At 37.4% G+C, this 17545-nt stretch overlaps 1 protein-coding gene across 4 annotated transcripts in view; it reads right to left on the reverse strand.

Annotated features, from left to right (window-relative positions):
* Positions 1–17545, reverse strand: part of SCML2 (Scm polycomb group protein like 2) — a 76425-nt gene that overhangs the window by 32775 nt on the left and 26105 nt on the right. For all 4 annotated transcript variants that reach the window (XM_007108246.3, XM_007108249.2, XM_007108247.4 and 1 more), the window contains one exon: positions 10068–10311. In XM_007108246.3, coding sequence (XP_007108308.1) covers positions 10068–10311 — 244 coding nt within the window. The remainder of the gene's footprint in view (positions 1–10067; positions 10312–17545) is intronic.

Here is a 17545-nt window from a genome sequence, read left to right on the forward strand (position 1 = left end):
AAAGAAGCAGCTTAACAGTGCCCAGGATAACTATATTTAAAACCTATTTTTCACTTTAATCTTAAGAAGAAAGTTCCTATTCATACAATTTATGTCTGAATTACCAACAAAGAAAATCTAATATTCCAGTTCTATCAATTATTCATAATCAGAAATGTTTTACAAAGTTGTGAAGGAAATGTCATGTTACCATTGAGTTCCACTTGGAAATTAAAGCTGTTTCCATGAGAGGCAGGGGGTGGGGGACCCAAATAAACTGAAGGATTTTTATCAAGAAAATAGTTAAAATGATCACTGACAGGATATGGTGCCACTAGACAGGAATGCTTGGCTATACCTTTCTGATTCTAGGTTTTCCCCTCCTCTGCACTTCCCTTTGGACCAGAGGAATTCCTCTATACCCTTGGGATCCTGCAACTTTATAATCTAAGCATCTGGAAGCTTGCTGCCCTCTTTCTTGGTTTGTATGGTCACAAATGCTTAAAGAATTAGACTACAAGATGACACTTCACACTAGTGTGGGTCATTAATCTATAATCAATGATGCATAAATCTGAAACTACGTTAAATAAAACTAATTCATTAATGTTTCAGAAATTATATAGTTAACTTTAAAAGTATTTAAGTACCTTCAAAGCCAGGTAGAATGGTTTATAATATAGCTATATTTATAAAACAAAACAAAAACCTTTGAATATCCCACAATATTAGAAAAAAATTAACATTGGGTCAAATTTTTAAAAAGAATACTCTGCTTCTGAATTTCCCCAATTTCTCAGAAGACTAAAAACCTACATTTATTGTGTTTATAAAACAATACAGTAACCTATTTGTTTACAAACTTTCCCAAATAAAGACAGGGAAAAGAAAAGTTTTTTTTTAAATCATACATAGCCTTTAAAATAACAGGTGTCTCAGTTCTGATGCTAAGTTGTTGGATTCCAAGTCTTGTCCTTCATGTATTAAACATGTGGACTTTAATGAAATGACTGGCTATAAATTCCTATGACTGTATATGCCAGAGACAAAGGAAGGGCAATATGAGAAGAAACCAACAGTTTACTGGGCATTCCTAAATTTCTATCATTTATTTAGAGAGAACTAAGATATGAGATACAAAGGGAGGAGGAAAAATCGAAACAGAGAACAGCAAGATCAAAAAAATTTTGCAAGAAAAAAATCTACAATGAACTTTGTTTTAGTTTACTTGACTCAGGCTTAAGTTGCCAAGGACACAGCAGCACACATAGTTCTTTCCTCTTTCTCACCAGACACCCTGTGCAGGTCTCTAGAATAAATCTGATGAGCTGTGACAGCACCAACCAGAAGTAAAGAGCTTTGAAAGACTGTAGAGTCATTAACAAGAGCCAAGAAAGGAAAATCTAAATAAACGAGGAAAAAAAGCCACTCAGCTTGCTTTATTTTCTATTGAAGGTATGCTTCTCAGTGGATTTTTATACCAATGATAGGCCTGATAAGAACTTAGCTGTTTCTGATTATAGAAGTGTTAACACCGGAAGAAAAATTGTTAGAAAAAGTTTTAAAGTAAATTAAACCTTATTACTATTCTTGAAAGGAAAACCAGTAAAGCTTAAATAAGGTTTTTAATGTAAAGTCAAATAAAATAGCACTCATGGAAGCCTCACTACATTTCCTTAAGAAACTAGGCTAGTGAATCGCCTTTAGTCATTAATTATTTGAAAAGGTTTTATGTGCTGTAGTCTAAAAAAAAAAAATTGGAAAAGCAATTACACAAAGGTCAAAAAACAAACATTTCCAATGTGTTCAAGAAATATTCAAAACAAATGAAAACAATAGATTTTTTTAATTCATAAAATTCAATTGATTTAATATTTGTGTTTTGAAATTATCTAACTCTAAGGCCCTTAAATTATTTAATATTCAAGTCAAAAAATTTAATATTTCTGTACATTTTCTTAAAAGACCATAAATAACATTAAAAAGCAAATGACCGAGAAAAGGTTTTTACTTTTATGACAAAGGGTTGATATGTGCAATAAATGAAGCACTCAAACAAATCAACAATGAAAGGAACACTCTAAGAAAGAAATGGGAGAAGACAATTAGGAAAATGATAAAGGAATATTAATGGCCAAAATACATGGAAAGAAAAAGATTCAACCTCACTAGTAATCTAAGAAATGAAAGTTTTTAAAATAACATTTTTAAAATTAGCAAAAATAAGAAGATAATGCCCAAAGTTGACCAGAGAAGGAAGAAAACATTTTCACCCACCACTGAGGGGGAGTGGAAGTGAGTATACCTTTCTGAATGACAATTTGTCAGCCTTAGAAACGTACCCTCTGACTCAGCAAACTTATTCTATGCAGATAATGAGAGGTATGCAAAGACATATTCTTCATATCATCTAGTTTAATAACATAAATCTTGAAACATTCTAAATGCCAAACAAAATAGATGTTTGGTTAAATAAATTATGGTATAGCCACATGATGGAGTAAAAAACAAATAAAATTGAATTTGTAGGGATATATTTCACATGGGAATACAGTCACAAGATAGCATGAAAAAGTAGGCAGGAAAGTGGAATATGCAGGATAATCTCTCTTCAAACTGAAACTGTTACTTAAAAGATACAAATGTAACATACCAATACATTCTTGTTTAAAAAAAAAGGCCACAGATAAAAGCAAAAGTCCCCATTACCACTTCCTTTACCACCCTTTTCAGAAATTATCACTATGACAGATTTGATATACTGTATAGCCTTTCAGATCTTTTCTGTGTATTTATATACATATACCTACAGTTAAATATAGAAATACATACTACTTGTTTTGTCTTAATGGTATTATATTGTATGTATGGGGGGGTTGTTTTCTTTTCAATTAATACATCTTGGAGAGTTTTCTTAGTAAACAGGAACACTTTCATTCTTCTAAACTGTTCTATATGATTTTAAAGACTAAATACACCATAACTTAACATTTTTCTACTGATTTGGCTGTGTGCGTGTTCTTAAGGTTTATGTGTAAAACCAAAAGAAAAAAAGGCACTACGAACCCAAATATAGATAAAACTGTTTGCCATGGTTATCTCTGCCTGCTTTTCTCAACTTTTTCCTTTGAACATTACTTTTCCTATTAGAGAAAAATGATTTAAAACTAATAAAAAATAATTTTAAAATATTTGGCTTTCAAGAATATATCACAACATATCTAAGAAATGATACTTATATATTACAGTTGCCATTTAATGAATGATATATTGGCTAAAGTAAATGTTTTCTCTACTCAAAGAGTATTTCACCGAGGGTAAACAAGTACAGTACTAACCCTATTAATCTATCTGCAATTAATAAGCAATGCTTGAAAAAAAATCAAAATGAATCATATATGCAACGTTAAGTATCAACTAACAATCTTTAACCATACTTTTCCCAGAATCCTAAGGTTCTTCTGGGGACTTCTGTGAATCTTTACAAATCAGAATGTGGCACCAGTGGGCACATCTTTGTTTCTACTCTGTTTCCAAATTCTACCTTGGCATGGGTTGATTTATTTGTATTCAAAAAGTAGTCATAAATAATACTACAAAGCTAAGGTAACCAAAACAGCAATGGTAAGGCACAAAAACAGACACACATCAATGGAACAGAATAGAGAGCCCAGAAATAAACCTACACACCTACAGTCAATTAATCTATGACAAAGGAGGCAAGAACGTACAATGGAGAAAAGTCTCTTCAACAAGTGTGTTGGGAAAGCTGGACATCTACATGTAAATCAATGAAATTAGAACACTCCCTCAAACCATATACAAAAATAAACTCAAAATGGTTTAAAGATCTAAATATAAGACATGACACCACAAAACTCCTAGAACAGAACATGGGCAAACATTCTCTGACATTAATTGTAGCAAGATTTTCTCAGATCAGTCTCCCAAAGCAAAAGAAATAAAAGAAAAATAAACAAATGGGACCTAATCAAACTTAAAAGCTTTTGCACAGCAAATGTAACCATCAACAAAACAAAAAGACAACCTACAAAATGGGAGAAAATATTTGCAAATGATGCCACCGACAAGGGGTTAAGATCCAAAACAAACAAAGAACTCATACACTGAACATCAAAAAAACAAACAACCCAATCAAAAAATGGGCGGAAGACTTAAATAGACATTTCTCCAAAGAAGACATACAGATGGCCAACAGGCATACGAAAAGATGCTGAACACTGCTAATTATTAATGAAATGAAAATCAAAACCACAGTGAGGTATTGTCTGACACCAGTCAGAATGGCTATCATCAAAAAGTCTATAGGGACTTCCCTGGTGGTGCAGTTGGTTAAGAATCCGCCTGCCAATTCAGGGGACACAGGTTTGATCCCTGGTCTGGGAGGCTCCCACGTCCAGGAGGCTCCCACATGCTGTGGAGCAACTAAACCCATGCGCCACAACTACTGAGCCTGTGCTCTAGAGCCCGTGAGCCACAACTACTGAGCCCACGTGCCACAACTACTGAAGCCCACGTGCTCTAGAGCCCGTGCTCTGCAACAAGAGAAGCCACCACAATGAGAAGCCCATGCACCGCAATGAAGAGTAGCCCCCCACGTGCCACAACTAGAGAAAGCCCGCGAGCATCAACGAAGACCCAACGGAGCCAAAACTTAATTAATTAATTAATTTTAAAATCTATTTTAAAAAGTCTACAAATAACAAATGCTGGAGAGGGTGTGGAGAAAAGGGAACCCTCCTACACTGTTGGTAGGAATTTAGATTAGTGCAGCGACTATGGAAAATAGTGTGGAGGTTCCTTTAAAAACTAAAAATAGAGTTACCATATGATCCAGCAATTCCACTCCTGGGCATATATCTGGAAAAGATGAAAACTCTAATTCGAAAAGATACATGCACCCCAATGTTCACAGCAGCACTATTTACAATAGCCAAGACATGGAAACAATCCAAGTGCCCATCAACAGACAACTGGCACAAATATTGTATGCTATCCCTTATATGTGGAATCTAAAAAATAATACAAATGCATCTATATACAAAACAGAAACAGACTCACAGACATAGAAAACTCATGGTTACTAAAGGGTAAAAGGGGGGAAGGATAAATTAGGAGTATAGGATTAAAAGATACAAACTATTATATATAAAACAGATTAGCAACAAAGATTTATTGTATAGCACATGGAACTATATTCAATATCTTTTAATAACCTATAATGGAAAAGAATCTGAAAATATATATATATATATAACTGAATCACTTTGCTGTACACCCAAAACTAACACAGTATTGTATATCAACTGTACTTCAATTTTTTTAAGTACAAAAACAAAAGGAAAAAAATTAGTCATAAAAAATGCTTCACAATGTCAAATTATTTGTGGCATTTGAAATCCTTAATAATGATAAAACAGTTAAATTATAATATCCAACATTAAAAAACTTTCACAATGAAAGTAAACAACTTATCATTTGTATCTGTGTGGTTTTGCCAAGATTCAACAAAACCCACACCTAGAATTATCAGAGTGAAAATGCAAAACATCAAAGATGACATGAAAATATTAAAGTAGCTAGAGAAAAAAATGACATTACAGTCAGAGGAAAAATAGAATGACAGCTGAACTGTCAACAGCAATGAAAATCAAAAGGCAAAATAATGATACCTTCAATGTGCTGAAAGAAAACAGCTGTCAACTTAGAATTCTACACCCAGAAACAATGTCTTTCAAGGAAGGAGGTGAAATAATGATATATTCAGATGGACATAAACTGAGAAAGCATGCCACTAGCAGACCTTCACTAAAGGAAATTCTCAAGGATCTACATCAGGCAGAAGAAAATTAATCCCAGATGAAAGGGATTAAGGAGGATTCCTACTAAGGAGGAATAAAGAGCAAAGAACATGTTGAATATGTTGGTGAATCTCAACAAATATTGATTACTTAAACAATAATAGTAATAGTTTATAAGATTACAAAAATATATAATTAAAATATACAACAGTAATAACGTGAATTTGAAGGGAGTAAACAGGTAGAGTATTCTAAGTTCCTTTTATTGTCTTAGTGCAGAAGAAAGATATTAATTTCAAACTTCCTTGAAGAAAGCATGTTAAAATTCCTAGAGTCTTAAAAGAACAGAAAATATAGTGTATAACTTCCAAACAAGATGGGAACAAATGGAATAAGAAAAAATAATCCAAAAAAGGATAAGAAAGGAAAATGAAACATAGAAAAGGCAAGACAAATAAAAAGCACAAAATAAGATGGCATGCTGAAAACCCGATATATCTGTGATTACAATACATATAAATAGATTAAAAGCTCCAGTCAGACTGGCTGACTGGCAAAAAAATAAAAATCTGACTATTTGCAAGAAATGCATCTCTTTAGATTAGGATAGATAAAGGCTGAACATTAGAAAGAGAAAGAGAGAGAATAAGAACACCAACCAAATAAAAGCTGGTATAACAACAACAACAAAAAGCTGGTATAGCTACATTAATACAAGATAAAAGCAGACCTTAAGCTAAAAAAACAAAACAAACATCAAAAGGCTTACTACAGAGGGTTCAATGGACCAGAAAGTTATGAGAGAATTCAAATTTGGACACACCTGATAATGGAGCCAGAAAACAGATAGAGCATAATGTAAATACTAGAAGAACTACAAGGAAAAACAGACCCATAATCATAATGGAACCTATAGGGGAAAAACAATTCGAATAAAAGCAAACTTCTCATCAGAAACCATGGAAGCCAGAAGGAAGTTGCACAACATTTTTAAAGTGCTGAAAGAAAACAACTGCCAACCTGGAATTCTCTATCCAGCAACCACCTTTCAAGAATGAAGGGGAAATAAAGACATTCTTAGATGAAGGAAAACTAAAAATTTGTTGCCAGCCAACATACCCTAAAAGAATGACTAAAAGAAGTTCTCTAAACAGAAAAAAAAAATGATAAAAGAAACAATCTTTGAAAATCAGGAAAGAAGAACGAACAACTGAAAGGGCAAAACTGTGCACAAATACAATAGACTTTCCTTCTCTTCTTGAGTTTTCTAAATTATGTTTTATGATTGAAGCCAAAATTATCACACTGTATAATGCCACTCTCAATGAATATAGAGGAAATATTTAAGACAACTATAAATGGTAGAGGGTAAAGGAATATAAATTGAGGTAAAGGTTCTAACTTTCACATTAACTGGTGAACTGTCTAGTGGGGTAAAGGACAGAGGAGGCATATTTCAGAAAGTATTGAAGTCACATTTTTTTTCTGAAATCACATTTTTAAAAATACTTTGCATCTCCCATTTACTCCTCAACTTTCTAAATCTGGTTTTTCAGAGAAGTCTAGCAACCACGCTTTTACTTACTTAAGACCACTAATGAGCTCTCTCTCTTGAGTTTTATGCTGCATTTGATAGTGTTGAATACTTATTTGCTTAAAATCTTTCCTCTCCTGTTGTTAGGGGAATCAACCTAGTGCTTTTCCTACATTTATATACTTTTTCTCAGTGTCCTAAATTGAATTCTATCATCTACCCATCTCTTACGCTTGTGTTTCTCAAAGTCTGGGCTTCAAACCATGTACAATGGAAACACCTGAGCCCCACTCCAGACCTACTGATTCAGAACCCCTAGACGTAAGCATCAGGATATCAGCCTTTTAACAAGCTCTCCCAGGTGATTCCAGTGTGAGAATTATTGTTTTAAATGTTGACCCACAAGGTTCTGTGGTTGATCCTCATGTACCTCTACCTGTTACACATGTATAAATAAAATCACACCCAAAACTTCCACCACTCACTGCTATCAACAGGATGTGTAAGCTGCCCACCTCCACACCAACTCCCCTGCCAGCACCTGTAATCCCACCTGACACAAAGCGTATTTATTTGAATGAACGTGATGATTCTCAAACCTGCGCTGTCAACCAAGACCTAACTCTTTTAGGCTTCATACATGCATGTACATCCATCCAATGGACATGTCTACCTAGATGTCCTAAATTACTCTGAATTAGTTAGGATTAAATTCAGCTAACAGTAAAAGAAAAGCCTAAAACAGTGGTTTATATAACACAGAAAGTTATTTCTCTCAAATAATAGTCTGGAATAGGCTAGTATAAAAATTCTGCTCCACAAAGTTCTCAGGGACTCTTGGCTCCTTCCTGCTTTCCACTTCGAAATGCCTAGAATACGGTCCCCATTTCATAATCCAAGATAGAGCTCCATCCAAAACAACCACATTCCTAGCAGCAGGACACAAGCAAGAAGAAGGAAGAGAGAATGGTACATTCACTTCTCTGTAACACACTACCTGTACTTTTATCGCACTGACAAGGACTTAAGTCTCACAGCCATAACTAACGGCTAAAACGGCTGGAAATCTAGTCTCTATGTTAGGCAGCCAACCTGCGTTACTAAGGGAAAAAATAGGGAGACCAGATACTGAAGGACAATATCATTCTGGGCTACACATTCCAAAGTTACCATGTCCCAAACTGAACTCACCAGTTTTCAGAACACACTGTGCAATTTCACACCTTTGTGATGTGTCCACCCTACCTTTATCTCCATTCTGCCTGGCAAACTCCTTCTCCTCTCTTAATACTCACATCATGTGTCTTTTTGTGAAGCTTTCCTTTACCCAACCACCTTTCCGCCAGCCTAAACAGACCGGATGTCTTTGGGGCACCTTCATATCTAGCATACATCTCTAGTTTTACACTGCTAATTCTGTATTGTATTTATTTTAAAGTCTATCCCTCCATTCATCCCTCTCCCACTAGAAGGTAAACTTCTTGAGGGCAGAGACTATGCCTTATTTTATTTATTTATTTACTGGCCACACCACAGGGCTTGTGGGATCTTAGTTCCCCGACCAGGGATTGAACCCGTGCCCCCTGCAGTGGAAACATGGAGTCCTAACCACTGGACCGTGAGGGAATTCCCATGCCTTATTTTAGTATCCTATGTACATAAATCTGTATCACACTAAATTTTACAAAAATCAACCATTAACATGTTCTCTTTCCTAAAATTATGGCAGCAGGGAACCAAAGAGGTACCTAACAAAAAGATCATCATGATATGTAGTATTGTAGTATAATGGGATGTGTTAAAGTTCCAAATTACAGAAGATTCTAATAGCAGTTACAAGAATAATACGGCTATGCACTCATACCTAGCCACTGCCCTCCTCCACCACACTACCTAGCATTTGCTACACACATCTTTTTTTTTCTGGTATAAATAAATAAATTTAGTGGGGTAAATCTTAAGTATGTTTACATTTGATTCCACTTATAAGTTTACATTTAACTTAGGCCAAATGATTGGGTTCTGTGCTTAGACTCCACTTAAATCTCAGCAGTTATTCCATCACAGAAGACCAGGTTAGGCATGTCTACGTCCTTGGAAGAGTCAACCAAGGAGCTTCAATATTTTGACGACTTTTCTTTGAAAGAAAATATCTGGACTAGATGACACTATATTCAACTTAGGAAGTGCAGCATTACAACTGATAAACACATGACGGAAATAATATACTAACCTATGATGGCTTCCACAGTCAAAAATTTTTACGGACATGTAGATTTTACTTAACACTATCAAAGTATCAATTTAACTTGAAAAAACAACCAAAATCATGTAAAACATGTATATAACACTTGTTATGCCCAACCTTTAAAAAACTATCTTCAAGATACAAACAATGGAATGCCATGTGTAATTTTAAATACAATATCAACTATAAAGGTACCTGAGCACCCCCAAATGTTTCTAGCAGCAAGGCTTCAATAGTCTAAGTGTGACTTGTAGCTTTGTCCATATTCCCCAGTGTGGACTGTCAAATCAGACCATGATGTTGTGTTGGCCCTCAAAAATTCTAATTGTAAACTTTTACCTCCAGCTCTCTAACCTGGACAGTACCCTCGCTGTTCTGCCTGCTGCTCCTCAGTTGGACATGAACTCCTACCCTCAATGCCAAGAGCAGTTAGATCTAACTTCAAGAAAATAAAAGAACATGTATTAGTTAGTTAGTATCTTACCATGAGTTCCTGGTGGTTGTAATACATCTCCTGTCAGGCGACACCACCCAACTGGGAAAATATCTCGACAATCATACTTGCACCAATAATCAAAAGCTCCACTCCAGCCATCGAATGTGATATAAACTTCATCTCCTTTAACATTTCCAATAGTTGCAGGGCAGATCAGATAAGGGTTCTTTTTGTCTATAGCTTCAAGTTTCATTCCCACTTTAAAATTATTTAGAGGTGGCTTTGGTGGTTCCTACCAAAACATTAAAAAAAAGTTTTCAGTGTTAAAATGTATTAAGAAGCATTTGCTCAACTGTATTCTTACAACCTTTAGCAACCAAAAATTAAGCTTCGTGTTTATCAATTAAATACAGGAAGAAACAGTTCTCACGGAGTCCTCTGAAACTCTGCTCTACAATATCTCACTTACTCTGGAGCAGAGCCAAGAACCTAGAAAAAAACAAAACCAGCCTGATAGTAATGCATTCATTCATTCACTCAAGAAGTATGTATTATATACTATGTACCAGGAATTTGGCATTCATAAGTGAACAAAAATATCAAGATCCCTGTTCTGGTGGAGCTTATATTCTAGTAGTGGTGGTAGCAGGGGTAGGGGAGCCAGACAGGACGAAGGGGAGGAAGCAGTACCAAGAAATTTTAAAAGAGAGAGTCAAACAAACCTAAAAATATATAAATTATAGGGTATTTTGAAAGATAGTTAAGTCCAAAGAGAAGGAACAGCAGCAGATAATATCTAAAAAAAAAAAACCTCAAAATATAAAATGCAGATACAAGAACATGAAAGTCACACAAGTCTGGGGTCATTTATGATATGCAATCCAGAAACAAATATTTAAAAGTATTCCTTAAGGACTTCCCAGGTGGTCCAGTGGTTAAGAATCCACCTTCCAATGCAAGGGACACGGGTTCGATCTCTGGTCAGGGCACTAAGACCCCACATGCCGCGGGGCCTGCCCTGCTCTACAGCCCACGTGCCACAATTAGAGACAAGCCCACACGCCACAAGGAAGAGGCCGCATGCCGCAATGAAAGATCCCACGTGCCACAACTAAGACCTGACGCAGCCAAATAAATAAATGTTTTTAAAAAAATAAAAGTATTCCTTAGTTACAGAAAGTTAAAGCACGCAAATGCTAAAAGGATTCTTAGAAAGACCAAGTGCTATGTTAAAAGCAACATCTTTTTTTTTTTTTCAATTTGCTTTTTATCCTAGTAAATGGCACCATCAGCAATCCAATCACCCAAGCCAGAAACCTGGAAATGGTCCTAGACCTGTGGTTCTCAGCCTGACTCAACATTAGAATCACCTGGAGCCACATTGCCAGTGCTATTGATTAAATCAGTCTAGGTGGGGCCCAGGGCATGTTTTAATTGCCCAGATCCAAGGCTGAGAACCACTACCCTAGATGCATCCTTTCCCCCTAACACAATCAAAGACCACAACCTGCCAATTCTACCCCCTAGATCTTTAGAATAACGATATTGAAAGTTAAACTTTCAGGGGACTTCCCTGGTGGTGCAGTGGTTAAGAATCCGCCTGCCAATGCAGGGGACATGGGTTCGAGCCCTGGTCCGGGAAGATCCCACATGCCACGAAGCAACTAAGCCCACGCGCCACAACTACTGAAGCCCGCGCTCTAGAGCCCGAGAGCCACAACAAGAGAAGCCACCGCAGTGAGAAGCCTGTGCACTGCAACAAAGAGTAGCCCCTGCTCACCGCAACTAGAGAAAGCTTACACCCAGCAACGAAGACCCAACGCAGCCATAAATAAATAAATAAGTTAACCTTAAGGAGTGCTTATTATATATTTTTTAAAAAGGTAACCTTCAATTGTTTAGTATATGCCAGGCACAGTTTAAACATTTTCCATATATTCATTTAATTCTCACAACAATCCTATGAAGTCAGTGCGGTTATTATACCCATTTTACAGATGATAAAACTGATGCACAGTGGCCTAAGACTACACCATAAGTATCAGAGCTAGATTTTAAACTTAAGTAGCCAACTTTGTGGAACACCCTACACCCCATCATCTGCTGTGCCAACTCCAACTCATCCACACTTCAAAGCCCAATTCTCCTGGTCTCTTTAAGGTTTCCCTGACCAATGCCTGCCCACTCCAAGGCCCACCAAAGAGGTGCTCTTGCCTTCAACTGTGAAACTATTGTTAAAATGTGTTCACTCCTCTGGGACTTCCCCGGCGGTCCAGTGGTTAAGACTCCGCCTTCCAATGCAGGAGGTGTGGGTTCAATCCCTGGTTGGGCAGCTAAGATACCACATGCCGTGGGGTGTGGCCAAAAACTTAAAAAAAAAATGTGTTCACTCCTCTATGAGACAAAAGGATTCTTAAAACCAAGTACCACATCTTCTACATATTGTTATTTCCAGCACAGTACCCAACAGTAAGCATTTTTTAAATGAATGAACCAAGGAATCACCTGGAGAACAGTAAATGAGCTCTCAGCTAACTCTTTCACCAAGATATAATTTTAAAAACCTATCTGGTAGATTGGTTCCTTTTAAAAATGCCTCCTTTACTGTAAAGCAATTATACTCCAATAAAGATGTTAAAAAAAAAAAAAGCCTCCTTTAAACCCATCTCAACATCCCATGCTTTCTCTGTTTCCTTTAGCCTTGCAATCTGAAAATTCCTTAATTCTTAGCCTTCAAAGTCCTTTTAATTACATATTCTTAATATGATTCTTAAAAACCACCCTGAAAGTCAGCAGGGCAAAAGTTACATATTCTTAATATGATTCTTAAAAACCACCCTGAAAGTCAGCAGGGCAAAAGTTAGATTGATCAAGGATCAAAGTATTTGATAAATAGCTGGTAAGTAAGAAGCAGAGTCACATACTGACACTTCATGAAAGGGCTAAAGGTCTGTTATCAGTTATTACATATGGAAAGAAGGGGGGGCAGATTTTACAAAGTATAACCATGGAGGTTGATATATTTGTGCTAGACATTCACAGAATGCAAAAAACATTCAAGACACATATAAGGATCACAGGGCCTTACACTGTCATTTAACAGAGTAAGAGTAAGACTTTCCATAGCAAAGTAAACTAAGATCAAATGGCAATATACATTTTCTGCTACAAAACAGATTTAAGACAGTCATGACAAGAGAAACAGAACGAATTTTAAGATTCAAATGTATAACCTAAAAAGAAATCCCAATATGACAGTATGTTATCAATGTCACTACTGGCTGGCAAGTAACAAAAACCAGAAAATGATTACAGACAAAATGCAATTTATTCTCTAAAGATTTTCATACTGTTTATTAATTCTTCTAAATTTCATGAAAACTATCAAATTTTCTTACAAAAGTACAGCCATACAAATAAATATTAATAAAGCTCTAGAAGAAAACAAATTTTTATTTTAAAAAAATCAAAGGAACTACTGTTTTAATAACACAGTAAACAAAAGGACTTTATCTCAAAACAACCTCCCTCCAGATTTAGATAACTGGCAAAATGGTTCCCTCTGCTGTCCACAAAAGGTAATGATACAAAGTTGCTTTAAAATGTGTTGTTTTTTAAAAAATAAATTTATTTATTTATTTATTTTTAGCTGCATTGGGTCTTCGTTGCTGTGCGCGGTCTTTCTCTAGCTGCGGCGGGCAGGGGCTACTCTTCTTTGTGGCGCGCAGGCTTCTCATTCCGGTGGCTTCTCTTGTTGCAGAGCACGGGCTCTAGGCACACAGGCTCAGTAGTTGTGGCTCACGGGCTTAGTTGCTCAGCGGCATGTGGGATCTTCCCAGACCAGGGCTCAAGCCCTAAAATGTTTTTAAAGAATATAGTTTGTAGGCTTCCCTGGTGGCGCAGTGGTTAAGAATCCGCCTGCCAATGCAGGGGACACGGGTTCGAGCCCTGGTCCGGAAAGATCCCACATGCCGCGGAGCAACCAAGCTGGTGAGCCATAACTACTGAGCCGGCGCTCTAGAGCCCACGCGCCTAGAGCCCGTGCTCTGCAACAAGAGAAGCCACCGCAGTGAGAAGCCCGTGCACCACAACAAAGAGGAGCCCCCACTCGCCGCAACTAAAGAAAGCCCACACGCAGCAACAAAGACCCAATGCAGCCCCAAATTTTAATTAATTAATTAATTTAAATATATATATATATAAATATATATATATATATAAATATATATATATATATATATATATATATATATAGTTTGTCATCATCCATTCTTGAATGACTTCCTAAACACAAAGATATAATTTGCAGGGCTTCCCTGGTGGCGCAGTGGTTGAGAATCCGCCTACCAATGCAGGGGACACGGGTTTGTGCCCTGGTCCGGGAAGATCCCACATGCCGCGGAGCGGCTGGGCCCGTGAGCCACGGCTGCTGAGCCTGTGCGTCCGGAGCCTGTGCTCCGCAACGGGAGAGGCCACAACAGTGAGAGGCCCACGTACCACAAAAAAAAAAAGATATAATTTGCAAAAGTGACAGCTAAAATAAACAAGGGATCATTCTCTTTTCTTTTACTGTAAGAAAATGATTCTGTTCTAGAAGGTGGCTAGCAAAGAATGGCCTTTTAACCTCCCTCCTTGCTTACCTACAATATGGTTCTCCTTACAGGCTACTTTTTCACATATCCCACTGACTGAAGCCAGTCTCAGCATTACCTACATTACCCTTCTGCTTGGAATATTTTTACCCTTGTAGTCTCAAGGTTCGTTCTCTCCCTTTCTCCACATCTTCACTCAAATGGCAACTTCTTCAGCAAGACCTTCCTGGCCAACCTATCTAAAATGTCACCCTCCCTTCTCCTTAGCATATACAACTATCAAACATAATACACATGTATTTATTATGGCTTACTATAAATTTACCAAGCTAGAAGGTAAGGTCCATAAAGCCTGGAGTTTTTTATAGCTTTGTTTACCGGCTATATTCCTAGAGTCTACCTCTGATCACAAACTCCTTTCCTTAATTTCTACTTCCTTACTTTTAATCAATTACTTCTTTGACCTCATCAAGAAATGTAGTCCTTTAACCTTCATTTATTCATTTACAAATATTTACTGAGTGCCTACTAAATACCCGACACTACTGAAGGTTCTTGATATATATTAGCTAGCAAAATAAAAATCCCACCCTTGCAGGGCTCACATGCTAGTAAAGAGAAAGATGAGGAACATAATAAGTAAAATATATTCTATGTTATAAATGATAAGTGCTTTGCAAAAACAGAGAGAGAGAAAGAGAGAGAAGAGCAGAGTAAAGGGAGATCCAGAGAGCAATGTAGGGGAGGGGTTGTGCAACTGTAAACAGGGTAATCAAGACAAGCCTCATCTGTAAGGTGACATGTGAACAGAAGCCTGAAGGAGGTGATTATTAACCATGCAGTTATCTAAAGGAAGAGGCCCTAAAACAGGAGATGTGTCTGAAATATTCAAAGAACAAAGAAGCAGAGTGTGGCTAAAATGCAGTATGCAAGTGGGAGGGCAGTAGGAAACGAGGTCAGAGAGATAGTGAGGGGTTGTATCATGTAGACCTGTGGAGGCCACTGTAAGAACTCTGGCTTTTACTCTGAGTAAAACAGGGAGCACCCTGGGTGGTTTTGAGCACAGGAGTGATATAATCTCACTTTTGTTTTAAACGGAATACTCTGGTTGCTGTGTTGACTACGGACTGTAAGGTTATAAATAAAGAGATCTATGAAGAGGTTACCACAGTAATCCAAATGAGAGATAAAGGCAGCTTGTTCTAGCCTGATAGCAATGGAGACGGCAAGAAGTGGTTAGATTTCAAATATATTTTGAAGGTAGAGCAAATAGGGTTTCCATATGGACTGGATGTAGTGTGTGACAGAAATTATCACCAAGGTTTTTGGCAGAAGCAAATGGAAGGATAGTTGCTACTCCCTGATATGGGAAAGGCTGCAGGTGGAGCAGTTTGACATGTCTATTAGACATCCATGTAGGGATACTGAGTAGGTAGGCTGGATATACAAGTCTGAGTTGGGAGCAAAAGGTCTGGAGCGGAAATATAAATTTGAAAGTCATCTGCATATAAACTGTATTTAAAGCCAAGAATTAGATGAGATCACCAAGGAATTAATACAGATCAGAGTTTCTCGAACATGACACTACTGTCATTTGGGACCAGAACATTCTGTTGTAGGGGCTGTTCTGTGCAGTGTAGGATGTTTAGTAGCATCCCTGATCTTTACTCACTAGGTATAAGTAGCACCCACATACACACACAGTTGTGATAACCCAAAACGTCCCCTGTTGAGAACCACTGTATAAAGAAGAGAAGAGGGGACTTCCCTGGTAGTGTCCAGGGGTTGAGACTCCACGTTCCCAATGTGGGGGGCCCAGGTTCGATCCCTGGTAAGGGAGCTAGATCCCACATGCATGCCGCAACTAAGAGTCCGCATGCCGTAACGAAAATCCTGCACGCAGCAACAAAGGTCCCACGTGCTGCAACTAGGACCCGGCACGGCCAAATAAATAAATAAATAAATATTTTAAAAAAAAAAAAAGAAGAGAAGAGGACCAAACACTCTAACATTCTATCACACCCGTTCACGTTCAGGTTACAGAGCATCATATCACCACTTTCTTCTCAGCACCCCAAACCAACTTATCCCCTTGTCCTTGTTCTGTTACCTCCAAACCTTAGTTCAATATCACCATCCACTTTATCTATTTATACTCAGTTGCCAAGCACTGCTGGAGAAACGTCCCACATGCTTATTACATGCAGTGCTACACATATTTAGTCTTCATCCTCAGGTGAACCCTCCAAAATACTGTCATACGTCCCTAGGTCGATCCCTCTCCCATCCCACATGGCAGCTATTCCAAACCTTTATCACTTGCCTTAAGACCAATAATGTTTCCTCACTATACATTCATTACTTTATTTGTTAACTGACTTTCTCCCCAACCACAGAGTAAGTTCTCTGCCTTGGTGTTGGAATATAGCAGACTTTCAATCTATGTATGAATCCTTCATATGACAAAGGTTGGCCTCTGTCAGTTTCCTATTTCAGAGTAAATCGAGGCCATCAAGAATGAACTCTATCAATATTCTGTCCCCACAATTACAAATTTAACTCTATCTGAGGACACTTTTCAGCTGGTCTTCAGTTCTTGCTAATGTAACTGATGAACTTCCTATCTACCAAATAGTCAACAATCAGCTTTCCTTTTAACTGACCTCTACTAAGTACCTGATATGGGTACTTATACATCATAAAGGTGAGTGAGTATTTCTCAAGGTTCTAAACTTGACACTCTTCTCTTCTCCTTCTATATATTCTCTTTGGACTAGCTCATTCATGCTCAAGGCTTCCATCCCTACCATTTAAGCTAAAAACTCCCGAATCCACGTACCCAAGCCAAACCTTACTTCTAAGTTCTAAATACTTTTTTTTTTTTTTTTTTTGTGGTAGGCTGGCCTCCCTCTGTTGTGGCCTGTCCCGTTGCGG

This window comes from Physeter macrocephalus, chromosome 21 (genome assembly GCF_002837175.3).
Source record: "Physeter macrocephalus isolate SW-GA chromosome 21, ASM283717v5, whole genome shotgun sequence".
NCBI classification, from domain to species: domain Eukaryota; kingdom Metazoa; phylum Chordata; class Mammalia; order Artiodactyla; family Physeteridae; genus Physeter; species Physeter macrocephalus.